This window comes from Macrosteles quadrilineatus, unplaced genomic scaffold, assembly GCF_028750875.1.
Source record: "Macrosteles quadrilineatus isolate MER2022 unplaced genomic scaffold, UCM_ALF_1.0 Scaffold_6__1_contigs__length_79288215, whole genome shotgun sequence".
In the NCBI taxonomy this organism is placed as follows: domain Eukaryota; kingdom Metazoa; phylum Arthropoda; class Insecta; order Hemiptera; family Cicadellidae; genus Macrosteles; species Macrosteles quadrilineatus.
In genome coordinates this window covers 32,186,296-32,207,366 of record NW_026542599.1, presented here as the reverse complement: position 1 = coordinate 32,207,366, position 21,071 = coordinate 32,186,296, and the positions used below count along the sequence as shown (strand labels likewise).

The 21,071-nt window shown below is 33.7% G+C and overlaps 1 protein-coding gene and 1 long non-coding RNA gene across 5 annotated transcripts in view; one reads left to right on the top strand and one right to left on the bottom strand.

Moving 5' to 3' along the window:
* Positions 1–99: 99 nt before the first annotated feature.
* LOC128997238 (uncharacterized) overlaps positions 100–21,071 on the bottom strand; it is a 103,154-nt gene continuing 82,182 nt past the window's right edge. For both annotated transcript variants that reach the window (XM_054422850.1, XM_054422849.1), the window contains exons 7-9: positions 2,655–2,917; positions 1,139–1,282; positions 100–338 (exon numbers count right to left, since the gene is read on the bottom strand). In XM_054422850.1, coding sequence (XP_054278825.1) covers positions 252–338; positions 1,139–1,282; positions 2,655–2,917 — 494 coding nt within the window. In that variant the 3' untranslated portion in view covers positions 100–251. The remainder of the gene's footprint in view (positions 339–1,138; positions 1,283–2,654; positions 2,918–21,071) is intronic.
* LOC128997239 (uncharacterized) lies at positions 4,962–9,680 on the top strand. Of its 3 annotated transcripts, none has more exons than XR_008491109.1 (4): positions 4,962–5,278; positions 6,125–6,290; positions 7,764–7,874; positions 9,527–9,680. It is a non-coding gene; the product is annotated as an uncharacterized LOC128997239 (long non-coding RNA). The 3 variants fall into 3 exon arrangements; XR_008491110.1 differs by lacking the exon at positions 4,962–5,278 and adding an exon at positions 5,316–5,485; XR_008491108.1 differs by lacking the exon at positions 4,962–5,278 and having other exon boundaries at positions 5,614–6,290; positions 9,527–9,677.

The following is a 21,071-nucleotide window of genomic DNA, read 5'->3' as shown; positions in this document are numbered from 1 at the left end:
GCGCCCATTAAACTCAATACAATAAAAATTCAACTCTATCAATCCTTCCAGGTGTAAAGCTTTGCAAACAAAGCCAGATAGGTGATTCAATCACGTTAGTAGTAAATAAATAATCTTTTATTCAATATTATTCATACCTAAATTAATTGCTTGAAGCGTTTTGGTAGAAATACAATCTATTAGGTTTTAAGAGAAGGTACAAAATAAAAGTGTAGCGTAGAAGGCGTCACAATTGTTGTGCTGTGTTCGTATTACTGCTGCACCAAGATCTCGTATTCTGGGTATGCAAGTTCCTGGCCACCGTAGGGAATGTAGCACACTGAATGGCTCGGTTGGACCTGTCATCAAGTTTATATTAGAAAAAGTGTATAATTTAATCTATTTTAAATTTAAACGTCTGCAAGAGAAATCCAATCAAGCAACTGGCTGGGTTTCTTACTAAACTTTATTATTCACAGAATTGTGAGAGTTTTTATGACAAGGGGATGTAATAGTTCTAACATGGAGTTGTGGAAGTTAAAGTTTGATAGTAATAAAGGTTAGAAACCTGTTGATGATTCAACAATAGAGACGCAATTGTCTTTGATCATTGGGATTTTAATGAATGTTTGTGGCTAAAGAACACACATATAACAACAAGTAACCAAGCTGTCATTTAATTCATTCAACACTTATCTTAACCTTAAAAATACACAACCTATGTTAGCAAAAACTAATTTAATCTCTAACATGGAAGTATGAAGTTAATCATGTGCGATTTTTTTTATTGAGGAAAGATAGATCTAACAATATTAGATTTAGATTTTTATATGACTCCTTACACATCAAGGTGTGTATTTTAATACGAGAATGAGTGTTAAACGCATGTGACAGCTTTTTTACTGACTTAAAATCAGCTGTTTTTTACCCATGCCCATTTTTATTGAACACTTAATGACCAAGGACAGCTGGGTTCAGATTCAAACCATTAAAAGGATTTAGACTTTTCTTAAGATCGATCTGGTGATTTTTTTATCATTAGGCGCCCAGTTTGAGTTTCCATTCCATTTATTTCTCCAACTATGAAGTAGGTATATGGAAGTTGATTTGATAGACCAGAGGTATTAATTTAACAACAAAGTATGACAGTTGACAATACCTTGCCGACTGTGGTAGAGCCCTCGTGTTGTGCGCGGCCGATGTATAATGTCTCTCCCGTTTCACTGGTTCCTCCCACCACAGCGTTGGGGGGAATCTGTCCTTCCACTGATGGAACCCACTGTAGGTTACTGCCTGTCAGAGCCTGCAGGAGTAAGCACGACATGTATAAGATAATCCAATTAGAAAGGTTGCAATGTAAATAATGTGCATTATAAATTACTTACTACAGTCGGGACCATGAAAGTTTGCAGTTGGCGGCAGCCAATCACAAGACAAGGCTAGTGCAACGTTGCCTTATAGCCCGTTGACGACACTAATTAAAATACTAAACAACATTTTCAAATCAGCTGGTATTATTAGATTTGGCAACACCGCACTGTCCTCATTGGCTCCTTCGAAGTCACGTGGTAAATAGGCTCCTCCCTCAACTGCAAACTTTCGTGGTCCCGACTTTAGCTATGTTTTTGTGTAAACACATTTTTTTTAGACTGACATTGAACATGCAAAGTGAGACTCATGTCACAAGCAGCTTTACTGATTTCAGCCATTCTGATCAAATGTGTCATAGTTTTCTTGTTAAATTGTTTGTTATGTTAGGAATAACTGTCTTGATCTCATCCTTCAGTTTGGAATCAAATTGGGCTTGTTTTCGTAGATCTGATGCTTTAAGTGACCTCAAAGGAAATAATCAAGTGGTGTAAGGTCACGTGGTCTAGCTGCCCAATGTTGATGATACTAATACATCAAAAGCAAAAGATTAATCAAACATTTGAGCAACTTGTGTGCACCAATTGCAGGTTTTCTCAAGTTGTGACCGCATCTTGTAGAAACCATAAGCCATCTAAGCCAATAATACTACACAATTTTCTATCTGCTGCAAAAAAATAAATACCCATCATTTTACAATAGCGTTCTTTATTGACGTTCTTTAAACTGCATGGCCACAAGCATAAAAAAAGAAAAAGCCAATTGTACAAAAATTTTCCCACACAATTTTTTAAGCAGTTTAAACACTTTCTTAGATCAACTAACGCTCCATAATGGCAAAATGAAACAATGATGACAATAACAAAACATCAGCTGTTTATCTTGCATAGAAAATAAGTTCCATCTACTTAAACCGTCACCTCTAACAGCATTTATTACGCTAACGAATTATAGATTTCTTATTGGTTGTCTTAAAGATGTTTGTGTGGATTACTATAGTTCGGCCGCTTAGAAAGCGACCTCCTCCAGCATTGGTTTGGCATTAGAGCGCAGGTCGTTTTCTAAGCGGCCGAACTATAGTGAGAATGCCCTTGTGTATTTTGGCATATCCAGTTTGTGTTTTGAATTATGATATAACTTGAATGCTTGACTACCAACAGGCATGTAGTAGGGAACCTCAGATGTGCCAAAAAGGAACATGAAACAATTATTAAACTATATAGTATGTATTACATATGTGAGTTTTTTTTTTAGATTGGCGATCTTTTTTGAAATTATAAGTTTTAAACGACACTGTCTTCACTCACCTCATAGTCAGGTTTGCCATGTTCCGCTCCACCCCAGGCTATATAGCAGACACCGTGGGAGCTGACGATCTTGCCGGGAATCACACCCCCCTCGTGTTCCGCTCTGCCTACGTAGAGGTTCTCGTTGTCGTAGCCGCCGAGAACACTATTGGCCGGCACTACTCCAGCCTGGCCCGGCACCCATGCCACCTCTGCGCTGGCACTTGGCACATCAGGGGTATCTAACACAACGTTCCGTAGAGGCTCATCATCATAGTTCTCATCTAGACAGCAAACAGCAACATGCAGCGTAAGCAACGTATCCAGCGACCAGATGCAACGGTTACGGTTAGGTCATGCCCCATGGTTTGTGAGTGGAAACATAAGTTGAATGTTTGACGACTAACATTATTTGTTCAGGTTAAAATTTTAAAATCATATAGAAATTGTGTTTAGTGTTGGGTTAGGTTAGAACAAGACATAACCTAAGACTTAAAGTTGAAAGGTTATATAAATGCAATGTTTAATTAGATTGAAGGAATTTTAATGGGTTTGCGTATTTTGTTACATATACCAATTATTTAGTGGTAGTCAAATAATGGAAAAGGCCCATGTTTAAACTATTTGTGTAAAACTAACTGTTTCATTGTGGTGAATTTAAGCTAATTAAGATGATCGAGATAAGTGGTTGTTTGGATGCAGATTTTTGTTAATACTGGTACAGTACTTTGCAACAATTTATCTTACTTGGACTTATTTTCGGACGCGTTGCAGAAAGTCAACAGTCCCGGAAGGTCAAATAATTTAAACCTGTGCCGCTAGGTCAAAAACTACAATGTTTGCAGTGTCTGTAGATCAAAAATCCCAGAAAGTCAAATAGTACAGTCCGGGCTAAAAGTTTAGTCTATTTTAAAGCAATTGACTTATTGGGAATTTGACTTAATGCAACAGCAGTTTTAATATAACGAAATAAGATAAAATATAAGTTCAGTTTCGCTGAGTCAACAGTGCCGGAAGGTCAAAAGTATAATCTGTTAAAAACAACGATAGTCCTCTCGACGCATGTCTTCAATAATTTCGTGTTTTGGTGTTCTTAAAGTTGTGCTAAAATTTTGAAATTTGGCACAGAGCTTCTTGGTTAGTCCTACTCGATGACTATTTTGTTGGAACTTTAAACTATTTACCGATCTAATTAATAAAAAATGATTTGTATGGTGAAATAGTTTTAAATCGTGATTTCTAACATGAAAAAGTTAGCATGCGAGATTTTTTTTTTGTTTTTGGGTTAGAGAGGTTTTGTCTGTGGCAAAGTTGTAGCCAAAAGTGTAATGCGTAAAATATATTTTTTTGAATTTTTTACAATCAGTGGTTCAGTAGATAACTTCCCACATAGCACAGAATATTTATTTGATATCAAATAAACGTTCAATATATCAAACTATATCAAATCAAAAATTTGATATTTATTTGATATTCATTTAATGTTCAAAATGTCAAAGTCAAACAATGTCAAACTTTGAATATTTATTGTATCTTCAAAATATCAAAGTCAAATAACATCAAATTTAGAATATTATCTAAATATTCTTAATGTTAAAAATTTGATTTTCTCTTTGAAAATTTCCAAATATACTAGTTTTAAAAATTTGTAAATTTAACTTTTTAAATTTTTTAGAGTAAAGAATTAGTCCCCAGCCTACAGGGGCCCATTTCAGAATAAACTACAAGTTACAAGTTACAACTTGTAACTTGTTATTTCCTTTAGATTTGCATTGGGCAATCAGCTGATTTACTAATAATATTAGTTTGTACTTTATTATGAAATGGGCCCCAGTTTGTAACATGGAGGTCGGAGGTCAATTATCTCAAAATAATTAATAATAGGAAGGAACACTGAACACTGTAATTTTTAATTAATTGATGATGGATTTTGACTTTTCGCGGGGGGGGGGGGGTTGTTGGAACATCTGATATTTTTCTGAATCTAGGCTTACTACACATTTCAAGAAGAGTGAATAGGAAACACAGATTTTTTAAAAGTTTTGTTTATTAATAAAAAAGTCTAACTCTTTAACGATTGGCCTTATCATTTTATTTTTACTAGTAAATTAAACCAAACGTAAATTAAAATTTTTTAAAGTGTAATATAACTCTAAAAATATGTTAAGTATCTAGTTTGAGCTTGACTTGGCCCATTCGTATGAAAGGAAGAGGGGAAGACTGAAGACAAAACACCAACTTAATTCTAACCTAACTCAGCAAACAAAACAAAACATTACAATACAAAAACAAAACAAATTACAAAATCCGTCGCGAGACCAGTGGTGGCCAGTTTACTCACGGTGTGGATTTATTTATTTATTAACCAACAAATTGCCCATTTTGAGGGAAAGTACACGATTTATGTAAAATGTAACTATGACAACTAACTTGTTGAGTAGGCTACACAAGTAGTGAAAATAAACTATGGAAGCAACAAGAGTATCAAGATTCAAGAACAAGACATAACCTCAAATCAGTTAACTTAAGTGTGCTGATATTTTGTTTAGTGTGTGTCACTGTTAGTTTAGAGTTGTTATTTTTGTGACTGGGTATTGGCATAACCTACACCGAACATCTTTTCACGTTTTTGATCCTTGGAGTATGTAAGTATAAGTCACTATACCTAGTAACATAGACGTATTTTAGGCCTTGGCCTTACCTAGACCTAAGTTAAGCTACTGTACAAATTAAATTGGCCAACTTATCATTCCTAATGCCTTAACTTAAGTATAAATAGATAAATCTGAAACCTCAAAATAGGCAATCTGTTTTAGAGGAAGTATTTTTCTGCATACTAATTAGGCCTAGGCGTAAGCTACTAAGTTAGGCGGCTTGCTTAGTTCTTACTGAACCAGTAGTTTATTTAGCTTCAAAGGGCAACTTCCGGATGAAAATAGTGTTCAATATATAGACTAGTAAGTAGGACTAACTTACTGGTTTACAAGGCAAATGGAATACCATACTGTGTTGTAATACCTTGTTAGGCTAATTTTGAAATATTACTAAGTTATGTGGGTTATATTTTACGTCAGTCACTAACTTAAGTTTATGTAAATTCACCATCAAGAATAAGTTAACTTAATTTAGGCTAGCCTAGGCCTAACATATTCTACCTCAACCAGGTTACAATTTACCGGTATTATAAAAGAAATAGCCTAGCCTATTTGAAATCCATTTTCCTTTTAAACTGAATTGGGGTACACTTCCGTATCTGTTGTCAAAAACAACTGAATGAACATAGGCTATAACGATCGATATTTTCATTCGGTTGTTTTTGACAACAGATACGAAAGTCTACCCCTGTATTGTCTCTTAGTCTTTTGTATTTTAGTTGTTGTCTGCTTCCTTTACCAACCAATGATTAGGCCTAACTAATCTTGATACATATTTAGGCCAGAGAAAGGTATGCATGAATTTAACTAAAAGTAGTTTTCTCTCCATTGTTTCAGTTGATAACTCTGCAGCTTTGGTGGAAGTTATTATTTGGTAGCAGTGAATAATTTGCCTACGGTACCAATTCTCCCGAGTGACAAAGTGGCTGTCTAGCAGCCTGTAGGCTGGGAAGGAGGAATACATTTTTCTTTTGCAATCTGCATCTGAAGCCAGCTATCTTGCGTAAGTTTTTTTTTTTTATTTACAATCAGACATTAATAATAGGTAGACATACATATATTTCAATTAGGTTCTCAAAGTTAAAATAAAGTTTTAATCTTAGGTGTTTTTATTTCAATTTTTCTGTTTGATTCGCCATGACTGTGTATGTCTTTTTTGCCATAACGGGTACAGTTCCGCAGAGAACCTGCGATATATTATCGGATGAATAACATTATCTATACTTATTTAATACGCAAGCAGGTTTTTTGTGACAATTACTCCTCCGAAACTACTGAACCAATTGACATGTTTTTGGTGTCATTGGAAAGGGCGTAACGTGAAGTTGTGCAGGAAACTTTCTTTTTAGGGAAATAATTAGAGAGTGAGGCCTGGTGGCCCTTTAAAGTTACGTATCTCTCCATAAGATTAACATGGGAAACAAACATTGTTATTAAACTACAGCTGTTGTCAGAAATGCTGTTCTGCTATTTAATTTAATTTGTTTACCAGGAGAATTGTTTCTTTGGTGCCATGTGGTCAATGAATCATACTTTTGCATATATTTTAAATGTTATATACTATATAAAATGATAGTACTGTAATACATTAAGAGATCTTAATTTAAATAATCAATAAGCAGGATTGAGCTTTTGCCTATATGTTTCCTGATAAGTTTGTGTATCCTGTGGTAAGTGTGTTGTATCTGTTTCCGTTTCCCAAAGTAAATTATGGTATCTTAAAGTAAAACAGCATTTTTCTTTTCTGCATTCTCACCCCGTAGCGAAGCACGGGCAGAACAACTAGTATATCAATAATTATCCGATTCAATACATCGTTCCCTATGTTTTTTCACTATGTAAACATCAAATTGAGTTATGATTTGCAGATTTGGTGAATTGGTTTTGCAATATTAATATCAAATCAGATATATATACCGTCCGATAATATATCGCAGGTTCTCTTAGGAACTGTAGATAAGTTAGGCTCTACCACCAAAACACAACCTAATTCATGATAGGTACCTATTGGGTAATAACGTAGCCTAAGGTTCATCACACAGTTAAGAGAGTTTCTCTTTTTTGTGACCCACTTATATAGGAAGTCTTTGATTTACACTATATAAATATTCCGGCAGTGCTAACTTGTGTAAAAGAAAACTGTATTAGTTGAATTTTTTTAAACGCACACATAGGCCTATACACACACCAAACTACATCCGACCGTTGCACTCATTTCAGTCAGTGCTCACCCCAATATTTGTCCGTTCAAGTGACTGAGGATTACTTTTACCACTACCTAGGTCAAAATTTTCAATTTTCAGATTTAGATTTAGCTTTAACAAGGCTACTCAAAAGAAGCAAATGCCATCAAAATATAAAATAGATTTCACTAACAATTTAATATGTGTACCTAGTTGTAGGCTATCCTGGGTGTTGATCAGGAAACTTAAAATATATACAAATTCTAGTGCTAATACTAATCTCTTTTATACAGAGGCAGAACCGGTACGCAAGAACACTAGGATCGTGGTGTAATGGAAATATATGTTGTTGCTACTATAATCAAGAATTGGCTTCGCCCAGCAAAGTTTAGGATTGATGCAAGGTAAATTTATTGTGTTATTTATAATTTAGGTTAAAGAAAATATTGCTTATCTAATTACCTAATATAGAACTTAAATTTTATTATAATTAACAGATTAGGCCGACATCTAACTACTGTGATGTTTTCTTTTCAAATTGTGAATTTTCAGTGACAGGCTATGCAAATGAGCAAAACTTAATCTGCGGTTTTATCCATCTCTTTTATCTTTATTGTCAATAACTCAATGCCTTATCGACAAATTTAATTATAAAGTACAGGTATAGTAAAAAAATAGGTCTTAAAAATGCCTAACGAAGGGGTCTCCAACCTACAGCCTGTGGGCTACATCCGGCCCTCGTGCAGTTTTATTCCAGCCAGCAGAAAGCCAGCATAGGTTTTTGAAAATTATTATTTTTTATAGCAAACACCAATTATATTCTCCCACGATTGCGTAAACACGTGTGGTCAGGTGGTCTCAGCTATATCGTGATCATCTCCCGTGATCTCGCCAAGACTCACGAGCATATTATACTGCAGTCTCGACGGTGCCGTGATTGTCTTTTGCAATCCCAGCAACACCCTTCATTGTTGACCGTGATTTCCTTGAGGTGTAAAAAGAGAACTTTGTCAATGAATGCAGGCTCAGCCAAGGGATATTTATTTACCTCGCGGCTCATACCATAATTAAGAGCAATTAACTGTCTCTTCCCCATTCAACAAAATTTGTGTACAATACCATGTCTCCAAGTTGGCAGGTTAACGTATTTAAATAGGAACATAGTAAATGTCTCTCACTTGCTAATTTTTTCTCAATAGGCCTAGGGGAATATTAGTAGTAGTCAAGTAGCGGCAGATTAATTTAAATATATAGGTATATTTTTAATTGATCCTAATTGGCAGAACTACAAATTGAAATCTTAAACTAGCTGACATTTTAAGTGTCAAATTTTATATCATATTCTCACTAAAAAATCATTGAACTTTTTGTCAAATATTTAGCTTAGAAAGTGATTACTTCTTAATTGCACATCTTTCGTTAGAATTAGAGGCATTTATAATTTTATTTTATGAACAGAACTATATTTTAGATTATTAAAAAAGGAAACTATATAGTTAATTTGTTTATGGATAGATTTTTATAAAATTTGGCAAACTTATTTACTTTATCCTATACTATTGACGTATGCTCAAAAAAACTTTTTACCTTCTCCATGGCTGCAAACCTAACCTTGTTAAATCTAATCTTCATTCAATTTTTATCTTGTATATTTTTTTATATTATCAGCAAGTTAGGTTAGCTTATGACAGTTTAATTTTATAATAGAATGCTCTCATTTTGTCCGTAGTAAACCTTAATTCAATTTTTTCACAATCAGCAAGTTTGGTTAATTTGGTTAGGTTACGACATTTTAATTTTATAATAGAATACTCTCATTTCGTCCGTATCACAAAAAGCCTTTACCTTGTGACAAACGACAACTACAATCGCATCGACAGTAGATGATGTTGTGATTCGATAGAGTAGCGAACAATTAACGTTAGTCGCTAAATCGGTGGCGTTTTTAGACAAAAAAGTGCTCACCGAGGAAAAAGGGTTGGAGACCCCTTGTCTAACATATTATATTTTATCTATAGCTGTCTTAGAAAATAACTCTGTTGAACCTCTTTTACAGGAACAATAGAAAACTCAAGAAGGCCATTTGGGAGATGAAGAAGACCAGAATTATTTTTTTTGTAAATTGTACATATCTTTTTTATATTTGTGTTTAAATAATTTTTAATTAAACTTATTTTATCATACAAACAAAGTTTTTTCTTTAAAATGTTTTCCTTGAATGCAATTTTGTTTTAAACAAATATGTTTTGTGATACTTTTGTTAATGTTTTGTCAAATAAGAAATATATATATTTACATTTTTGGGTCACCCAAGAACTTTAACAAACTACCTATAACTTCAGAATAATAAGTCAAATCAAGGTAAGAACTGTAAAGAAGTCTGAACTGATATTTTTTTAATCGCCATGAAATTTGAAATGTGAAAAAATGCAACCTAATTCTTCTAAACATATTTTACCAATAAATGTATGAGACATTTATTTGATATTCAATTTAATATTTATTTAATGTCAAATTAAGTGAGGTTGAACCTAAATTGACCATTTATTTGATATCAAATGAATGTTCGCGAATATTAATTTAATATTCGAATGTCAAAAATGTTATATCAATATTTATCACCATCATATTTAAAATGTGAATGTAAATTCAATTATATTCTCTTTATTATATTTTACCAATAAATTTATGAATGTCAAATTTGATATTTATTTTATATTCAATTTGAATATTTATTTGATGTAAAATTGAGTGACGTTTGAACCTAAATTGAACGTTTATTTGATATCAAACGAATGTTCGTATATATCAATTTGATATTCAAATGTCAAAAATTTGATAGCTATTTGATATCAAATAAATATTCGGTGCTATGTGGGTTGGGTTGAAGAGGACGGCAAATGCAGCATTTCGCAACGCATGGAAAGAACTACATCGTACGATGCGACTGCTGAGTGGACTTTTAATTTATCTAATTTAATTTATCTAAGGACAAGAAAAAGGTGAATATACAGATCACCAGTACATTCATATTATTTATAAAACATCTTTCTTTATTACCAGCTAACATTTTTCACTTATAAGAATACATCATAAACAGGGTGTTAAAATAAGCGGGGAGATACTTTACCTAGTAATTCCTTGGGTCAAAATAAACAGAAAATCAAGGATAACATTTTTTCCAAAATAATTTCGTTAACCAGATATCCGCCATTTTGTATTTTTTACATACAAATATTTATCTTTGCACTTTTCCAACCGATGTTTATCAAACTTGGTATGTATGTTAAGGTAGGAGAGACCCATGTTATAAACAAAGATTCATCTCGATTCACCCTAAAATTTCAAAATTTAACACTTAACTACAATATAATATACTCTACTACACCACAATATTTACGTATCACCATAAGTCTTTAACAAAATAAAACGTTAACATTTTTAAAAACCAAAGTAAATCAATATAATATTTCTTTTTTGAAAAATATATTTAAAAAACAGGCGATGGTAAAATAACGACAGGCGAGTTTCGATCTGGGTGTTTCAGGTTTGAATCTAGGAGGATTTAACATTAATTAACATTAATGTTTAATCCTCCTAGGTTTGAACTGATTGAGAGGAATACATGAAACCGAAGGGGGGAGGTAGCAACAAGTGCACTAGTATTTACTAGTGTCCAATTACAATTTGATGGATTTAACCAAAACCTTTTCTATTTCACTTATTTTCAGCTGTTAAATTTCAAACGATACGTTTTAGCGACATCATTAACGTTATTATCATCATCCTCGTTTGAGTTTGGGTTTGCAGCAATGTATTTTTATGAATAAAACCTTTAATTTGATACCAAACTTGACCTCTGCTGCTATTAATTGACTGTATGCACTATTAATTAACAGCTGTGTCTAAGGATTATGTCGGCCTTAGTCACAAACAGGACAACAAGATCGCTCCACTCATCCCACACTCATCTCCATTCATACTTGGCTTAAAATGCATACATTTTGTATGGTCGCCATTTCAAAGCAACATGGCTACATTATCAATGACAAACGTGGAAAACCTTATACGAGTGTGAGTAAGTCCGAAAACAACTCTAAAAAACAATAAGCAATAAATTGCAAGAACCGTTGCTTATATCATTGGGTATACACGTATGTACTGACGTGTATACTCAATGCTTATATCGAACGAATGTACATCGTGAGAATTTCCATTAGTTGTTCCATTTAGTTGTGTGTCCATTAGTATAATAGTTTAGTTGACTCTTTTAAAGTCAGCGGAAATTGTGACTGTTATTACCCTTGAAATAATGTTTGTGTAGTACTTTGCAATCCTACCAATGCTTATAGAATCATACGATTACAATTTTCTGGCTAGAATATGTCGCATAGAGTGGTGACTACTGTATCTTTTTGGTTTGCTTGTAAAACAGGATCAACAGAGATTTTCCATCGACTTAAACAATACGATACTCTCAAACTGTTCATTGCTATAACAAACTATCACACAGTTTGATGAATATTTGTGTGTAAACCACATACAGTACACCTGTAGTCTATCTATTTTTCCTTTTATTTTTCCAAGACTTTATAGAAAATCACGCATTACGTGATCAGTGAAGAAAGGTGTCAACCTTGTTTTATAGGTAAAGAAGAACACTGCTTCATGTCAGAGCATTCAGTTATCTTTCAGTTATCATTCAGTTTACCAAATATTTGGTGAGAATTGTAAATGCTAGTCGACCTGTACCTACCCTTCTAGACCTGTACGTAAAAAGAAATGTACTGTACACTGTTTAAGCTCGTCAATTGTACTCTGGATGAATGGGCAAGAGATAAGAGGGGCCCAATCAGCTGTTTGATAACGGTAATCGTGCGGTTTACTATTTGAGTTTCCTCGTTCATAATTCTACTATAGGCTTTATTTCTGCATAATACAACCGACTTGCTTGCCCGTAAAATATTTGGGATTGAAACTGTTTAATAGTAATAGTATTCATTAACGTATTATTATTAAATTTCTTGTTGTCCTATTATTCAACAGCGACTCGAAAACCCTTGTTTCTCTGTAGTACAGCAATATTGTTACGCACAAGTATTAAGATTGTTTAATACTGACATTGCATTATTATATTTTAATTTGAGCCTAATTACGACGGTCTACGTACACGTTATTAGTGATATAGTAACATTGTTTATTATCATATTGTTGTATTACACGAAAGACATTAATTTACGACGATCCTTCGGCTTACATATTATTGGATCATTTGTTTACGTATCACGATTGTAAACGTTGATTGTTGGGGTATAATTTTAGCGATTTAAATATTATACAGAGCACCTACGGTTAGGAACAAACTCCTACAACAGTTTTATTGTTATTTAACATACTAATCAACAATAACGTTTGCCGCCAATTGTATTAAATCTAATATGGGTCCTTGGAACCTATTTTTGTTAGTTTGGATGTACTATCTCTTCCCGATGGTGTAAGTGCTGACTGAGCCAGAAGACAGGCAAAAAACAGCCTTGCAAGAACAACGACTCATCCGTGCCTACCACGACCACTCCCGCCGTTATCACCGTGACACTGGCGTACTACACCCAAGGCAATAGTTTTAGCATAGATTTATCATTAACTTTAGATACTGCAAGTAGAGATTTCATTTAAGAGAAACAGATAAAGCATTGACTTTGGATACTACAAGTAGTCATCCCATTTATGAGAAACAATTATACAATTGACTTAGTGGACTTGTAGGAGACATCTCAATTACGTGAACTATATTTAGCATTGACTTTGCAAAAGTATTGGATTACAGTACTATGATAGCTCCGCTCAAAATTGCAAGCAGACAACTGCATTGTACACCTAGTAGGACATAGATAATAAACATATAAACGGCGTTACTGGTCTGAATGTAAACATGTTTGTATTATAAACAAATTATACCTACATATTAGTACACGCAAAATAATGCAAGGGACCTTGAAAGAAATATTGGCAATGAATTTTTCATAATGGCAGAAAATAATTACAGTACAAAGCACTGTGGTGCATGATCAACACAGTAAATCAATGAAAAAAGAAAAAAGTTCAAAATCTACACATTTCTTTCTACATCTATTATTTCTTACTTTACAAAATCACCGAAACCACGCTCTCCTCGTGTAAGTATAGATATATTGTGGGAACTACATCTGCCCTAGGTTGAATTAGCATAATAGCGCAAGTTTAAATGAGAACAATTGTATGACTAAAACTAGTAAAAATAATTGATTTGGTAACTGATGACGTTGTTTAGACCTATCAGGAAACTACACTCCTTTACCACGTAAATATCTAACATAGTTTGTACCTCTGTGATTTCGTCTAATCATATTCAGTGATTCATTATTTACATAGTTTGACTTTTTCGTAGGCCTGGTTGTAATATAGCTTATGTCTGGTTTTTCATAGGTGTTGTCGTTGGTTATACAGTAGTACTTGCACATATTCGCGCCTTTTTTAATCCCGCGCTTTTATCGAGTGCGTTGACATTGACTAGTTATTCCAACTATTGTCATCAGTTTCTTGTTCTGTAACACACATTCTAATCCTGATGTATCCCTCACTACATTTCCGCCTTGAACTGCATTATTTGACGAGCGTCTGGTTTAAATACATTAATCGATTTACAAGCTACATTATGAAATATTCATAATGTACCTTGCAAATCGATTAATAGATAGTCTACTAACTAATTTACTCCCTACAAATAATTAGGTAATACATTATTTAATACAGTGATATCAATGACAAATGTATATGATACTTTTACTAATACAATATTCTTAAATTTATTACACCTATTTGCAAATGTTTCAGCTACCTTGTCCACAGTAACATTTACATTCGTGTAGTTCTTGACAGAAGACTTTAATACAAAACTAGATGTATGTCTCTTGGACTTGACATAATTTCAAAAAGAAGTGATATTGTATACAACTCACAACAAAAATCAAATAGTTAGTATACGCTGTCCTAATTGTTATTTTTACTTCCGATTTTATAGTTGTAAACAAGGCAATAATGGTGGTTGGAAAACTTAAGTTTTTCGCATACTTGTCTTAATTTACAGATTCGGTTGCATCCTTTGTTAACCAAAAAGGATATTTACATTTATTGACAAAATAAAACTTAGACTGATCGATGATTATAAATTCGATGACAACTGCATTTACATCACCATACTTATGCAAATAGGTCCAAAATAAATCTCTCATAGACAATATAACTTATAAAGACCGGCCTCTGCAGTAATATGGTTTACCGTACTTATTAATTGCGTACTTATTAATTTACCTTACTTATTAAAAAATAGCAAAGTGCCGAAAATTACCAATTTGTGGGTAAACCAAAGTAATCCAACCTAGCTTACTCTAACCTAACCTAACCTAACCCATGCTTAGATCAGCAAAGTGCCGAAAATTACCGATTTTGGGTAAACCCAGCTTAGGTTAGGGCTGAGGAGCTCAGCTAAAGGTTATTTTAGGGAGTCCTTGGAGGCTAGTGGCCATTTTGGATAATTTCAAACAGCTGCTGAAGAGCGATTTATCGTCCAAAAATATTTTTTCAAACACCAAAGTGATTATAATTTAACATCGAGTATAGTGTGAGATTAGAAATGTTCTTTGTAGTTTTTTATTGTTCTCCAGTGGAGTCAATGAAAGCTAACAGCCATCTTGGATTTGTCCCCCATAAGAGCGATGTTAATTACGTTAATTTCAGACAGCAGCTGGAGATTTATTTACAGTCCAAAAATATTTTTTCAAACATCAGAGTGATTGTAATTTAAATATCTAGTATATTGTTAAATTATAAATTGTCTTTGTAGTTCTTACATTGTTTTATGAGTTACAACGTCTAGGCTCCAAGGACTCTTTTACACTCTTTTATTGACACTTACCAGTCAAATGTGGCGATATTAATGATTTATAACGCTTTTAACGATTTTCAAACGTGTTTTTCGTGGTGAAATATGTGTTTACTGAAAAAGTGCAAGAGGAAAAGAAGTTTGAAATGACTCGAATAATAAAAAATAGGCTTCCATTAAAAGAAAAAAAGATTTTTCAAGCGCTTATAATCGCCGATTTCTAAAGCTTTTCTCGATTTCCAAACGTGATTTTCAGGGTGAAATAGAGGTTTCCCCCTAAAGTGCCAAAGGAAAATAGCATAATTTTGGTAGATAAGGTAAAAAATGCGATAAAACATAAGTAGTGCAAGTTCAGTATTGCCTCCTGGATTTCACCAATCACGTATTCAGACCCTAATTCCAAAATTTAGTTAACCTTGCGCTGGATTTTGAGATAAATATTGCAAACCCACAACAGACCTTTCCAGTTCTTGCTTATCTTTACCGCATATCTCTCTTATCTCCAAGACTACAGACTGCGCAATGAAGGAGGGTCTCGTGCCTATGCCTAATCTGACGAAGAATGAGCAAGAGCAATCGTACATTTGTTTTTTTAATTGTGGTGTAAAACTTTTTAATTTATGTTTAGATGTTATTTAATTTCTTGTTATGTGAGTTTGAATTTAGTATGGTAGCCATTTCAGAAGAAAGTATTAAAGTAATTTGAGATGTTAAGATTATGAAGAAATGTCATTTCTTTAACAGAAATACTAAGATAACTTCTCAAAATGACTTCTAAATTGTTATTTATTTTGCTAATGCAAACAAGCATCTGTTTAGTAAATATAATTAAATTATTTCGTTTATTACGATTGTGTTAGTGTATATTACTATCGATATATCGAACTATTGACAAGAATGCCACATTTAGCTACCCCATTCAGTTTTTCATATTTAAAAATCATATCTTACCAACAGAACTTTCCAAATTAAACATCAAAATTATTTAACTGACCTTTACCCTATAGAATCAGGAATCCCCAAAGGAAGCGTACTTGAACCATACTTGTATATTCCCTTTACATCGGACCTACCAGAAATTGTAAATACTATCGTTGCCACATTTGCGGATGATATGACCATTTTATCTGTCCACGACAAACCGGTTCAAACTACAGCAAATTTACAGTTAAACTTGGATGAAATTTCACATTGGTTTAAAACATGGAGGTTCAAAATTAGTGAAAATAAATCAGAAAACATTACTTTTACCCTAAATCTGGCTACATGTCCTCCAGTATCCATGAACAATATTTACCACCCTAAAGTAACAGAAATAAAATACTTGGGCATGCACTTAGATGCAAAGCTTAATTGGAAGGCACATATCTGGACTAAAAGACAATATCTAAATTTTAAAATAACTAAGCTTAATTGTCTTCTTGGATCTAAATCAAAACTTAGTACACAAAATAATGTTACTTTGCAGAAAAGTTATAAAACCAATTTGGACTTATGGGATCCAACTTTGGGGATCATCAAGTACATCAAACATTGAAATTTTTCAACGATACCAATCAAAATTGCTACGTAAAATTGTCAACGCACCTTGGTTTGTTACTAACAGAACACTTCATAATAATCTTAGAATTTGAAAAGTCAAAGAAGAAATTACAAAATCTAGTGAAAAAAGATAATCAAATTGGAAAATCATTCAAAATCGTCTTATACAAAACAACTTTTGCAAAACTTATGACAGCTAGCCTGATCATACTACTGGAACGAATTACACGCGGTTGGTACCAAATGAAAGATATTTTCCTGTAGATGTGATGAATCCCTTTATAAATTAAAATAGGCTCAAAAATAAACACAAGAAACTAATTTAAAATTTTAAAAATAACTTGGGCCGTATGGGTTGCCATGTAGGTAACGAAATAACAACTAAATGTAAACAGAAAATAAAACCAAATAGAAGAAATTCCATTTACATGTCTTATTTATAGCATAGGGTAAATATAGATAAGTTGGAAAAATACATACTTTTGGTCAAGTTTCCGACCACAAGGCGAGCTCTCATCTTGCACTAAATTTATTGGACAATCACAACACCATTTACGACATTAAACCTCCCATTCAGATTCGGCTGTGTTATCAAAATTATCTTTGTCAGCTAGTGTTGAGAGTGGTAAATCACTATACTTTTAACGTTGTATTATTGTTAATGTATTTGCTTATTTTTCTACTTTTGAAACAGACTGTAAATTAAATAAAGTTGAAACCCGATTAAGCTACAACCCATTTAATAGTATATTTCGTACCTAGGGCCAAAAATAAGGTTTTGCCGGCTCGAGATGGTTCGACTTCGTCTCGATCGAGAGCTGCAAAACCATTTCGGTCCGTGGTACGAACGCTATTTTGCACCACACTATACCCTATTGCCACTATTCACCTCTATAATAATGCACACTGATGGTTAGCACAACTACAACTTTAAGGTTATGTGAAGAAATGATTCGAGGCATCAGCAAAAATAAAAATAAATTGTTGCTAGGCAACGGTGACAATAAAATAATTCTATGGATACTGATTGTGTATTTAATATGCATTCATGTTTTAAGTAAGTAAGCGGGCAGCTAATTTTGCGGCCCTAGGGACCAGCGCTGCTAGGGACCTGCTCGGTCCCCGAATAACGATGACAGCTGGCATGGCCAGCAAAACGTAACTTTCAGCCACCAATTAACGTATGTAAAACCACTAAAACATCATAGTGTGGTGAAAAAAATTATACATACTTTCGATACATGCGATTGCATACAATCAAAGCTCACAACTGAGTTTAAATCAGCTGATTTTCACTTCCTAGGGAGAAAATAGTGAAAAGACCTACTTTAAGCTCTTTAAATACGGCTGTTTTTGCTGCAGTATGACTCAGCGTTTGCAGTATGCTTCAGTGTTTTAATAAATATTTGATAGTTAATTTGTCGATAGTGTAATGCAGGTTAATCTTATATAATTCATTACAATGATCAACCACCAAAACACATACTTCAGATTCAGTTAAGCCTAAAATTATTCAAAGATCCCGTGGGTGATAACATAGGTACCAAAAAGATATTTTTTAGATTTTAAGATGAAAAATTAACTGATGAAGAAGCGGATGAAGCAACAGTCTGATCTAGAGTTAAGTTCACAAGAACAGTGGGAATGAAGCTAGTAATTAAGTCTAGTAATTAACGGTAGTATACAAAATACGAAACGTGACATTGGATTGGGCCGTTGAGTATTTTGAATACAATAGGGGTACTCGTCAAACAGTTAAATAATATTATTTCTATGAATTTAATGGGTAACTTTAAAAGATTAGGTGGAATTTCTAACAATACTTCACCGTAATCAGCAGCAAACATACATAAGGAATTCCAGTTATTACAACAGACGCTCTGACAGCCCATCAACATAAGACCTGCAGACGGGTCAACGAATATGCTGAAAAAAATAACGAGATAAGTGAGTGTTAAAGTGACTATTTATATCCAGTCGTCATACGCCACGAGACATTCCGTCAGTGAATGGGAGGCCCACACAAGGGTGAAGATCGATAACGCGCTGCATTTGGAATGGAATAAATTGCACAGGTCCTCGAAAAGTACTAAATTCTCGAGTCCCGAAAAAGTCAAGTCCCCAAAATGTCTTATACACTTACATATATATGAATTTGAACGGATGGTGTTTTTGGCCTCTAGGGACTCAAAACGAAAAATTACATCGGTCCCGGGTCCAGGTGTTCCCATGAGTTATACGGTAATAGCTTATTCCCTATATGCGAAATTCGCTAAAAACCTAATAATTCTATAGAATAACAAGCTGTACCCGCTGGCTTTGCCCCGTTAAACTAATTAATTTTCAAGATTAGCTCGTTCGCATGGCTCAATCAAGTCCTGGTTGAAGTTCGTTCGCTACGCTCTCTCACCTTTAGGTTGGAGCTCGTTCGCTGAGCTCACTTGCCTTGGGGTTAACTCACCTCCAGGTTGAAGTTCGTTCGAAACGCTCACTCAGCTTTTGGTTGCAAATTAGCTGTTGTCATAAATTGTTAAATTGACACAGCTGTTATGATTCATTAATTCCTTTTAAATATGAAAAATCATAAGGTTAAGATGGGAAACTCCAGAGCCACTGGGGCGGAGCCCGAATGCCCGATCATAATAAAAACTACTTAGTTTTCCTATTTAATGCCCAAAGAATCGGTGTATCGAATTTCAGCCTCCTAGGTAAATGGGAAGTGGGAGAATTAGTGATGATGCGTGAGTGAGAGTGAGTGTGTCAGTGAGGGCTTTGCCTTTTATAAGTATACATAGCACATTCTACCAGTTGTTAGTTTAAACAAGTTATATTGGACTAAAACAAATCGATGATTACAAAGAATACTTTAAAAAATAATTTGAACATCCTACTACTGTATTTTACTATGCACATTTAATTAAACTGCCATCCTCGTACCGAAGAATTAAATGTATCAATGGTCAGCATTACACATACATAGTATAAATAAGTCAACCATAAGTATGTATTTGAATTTTCTTCCAAATGCTGAATTTGTGTCACAAATACTGAATGTTACAGCTGTTATGTTAAGCAAATTATAATGTACTAAAAGCTAGCTAGAAGCATTGACTTATTGGAGAAGGTTAGCATCGGCTGCTAGACTTTTTAAAAACTAAAACTTAATTTATAAAAAACTGGGACAATAATTTTAAATTATGGCTTTGAAATTATCTAGTTCTCAAAATTGTCTTTCTTTCAACACAAAACTAATGAAAATCCATCGACTGGTTGATTCAGAATCGTGAAAAAACCCCATTTACGTTATAATAATATATATGATAGTTTGGACAGGTTTCAACCCTTCCGTGGCGTAATACATTACACAGTTTATATGTAGACTACATTATAACTCATAAAATAGTTCTACAATTAAATGGATCTCCTTTTACAAACGTATATAATAACCAGAAATGTTCAGATCGTCCTTGCGTGTATTTTATGCCACAAATTTTGACGAAAGGCTTTTCATTACATAAACTATACCTATTTACAGTGTTGACCAAACAGTTGGCAAGAAGCATTAATAAATAAGCTATGTACCAAATATGATAATTTTAGCTCTATTCTAATTATGACAAAACACGAAGTAACTAAAAGCGAGTTTTGTTGGTGTAGTAAGCGTTGCAGGAGGTCTACTTTACACTGAATCGACGTTCACTTTTATTGCTTTTGATCTTCCGACACTTTTGACTCAGCGAAACTGAACTTGTATTTTACCGTATTTCGTTATATTAATCCTGCTGTTGCATTAGGTCAAATTCCCAATAAGTCAATTGCTTTAACATAGACTAAACTTTTAGCCCGGACTGTACTATTTGACTTTCTGGGATTTTTGATCTACAGACACTGCAAACATTGTAGTTTTTGACCTAGCGGCACAGGTATAAATTATTTGATCTTCCGGGACTGTTGACTTTCAGCAACATTCCCCTTATTTTCAAAATAAACTTATCACACACTTTTATAGAAATTTCTATATTTCGGCATTAGCCTTCTTCAGGAACAAACACAATAACAAATAGAGGTGTTTACCACTCTGAATCTTATGGTTTTAGCATAAATCCAAAATACATATAATTTATGAAGAAGTAAAAAA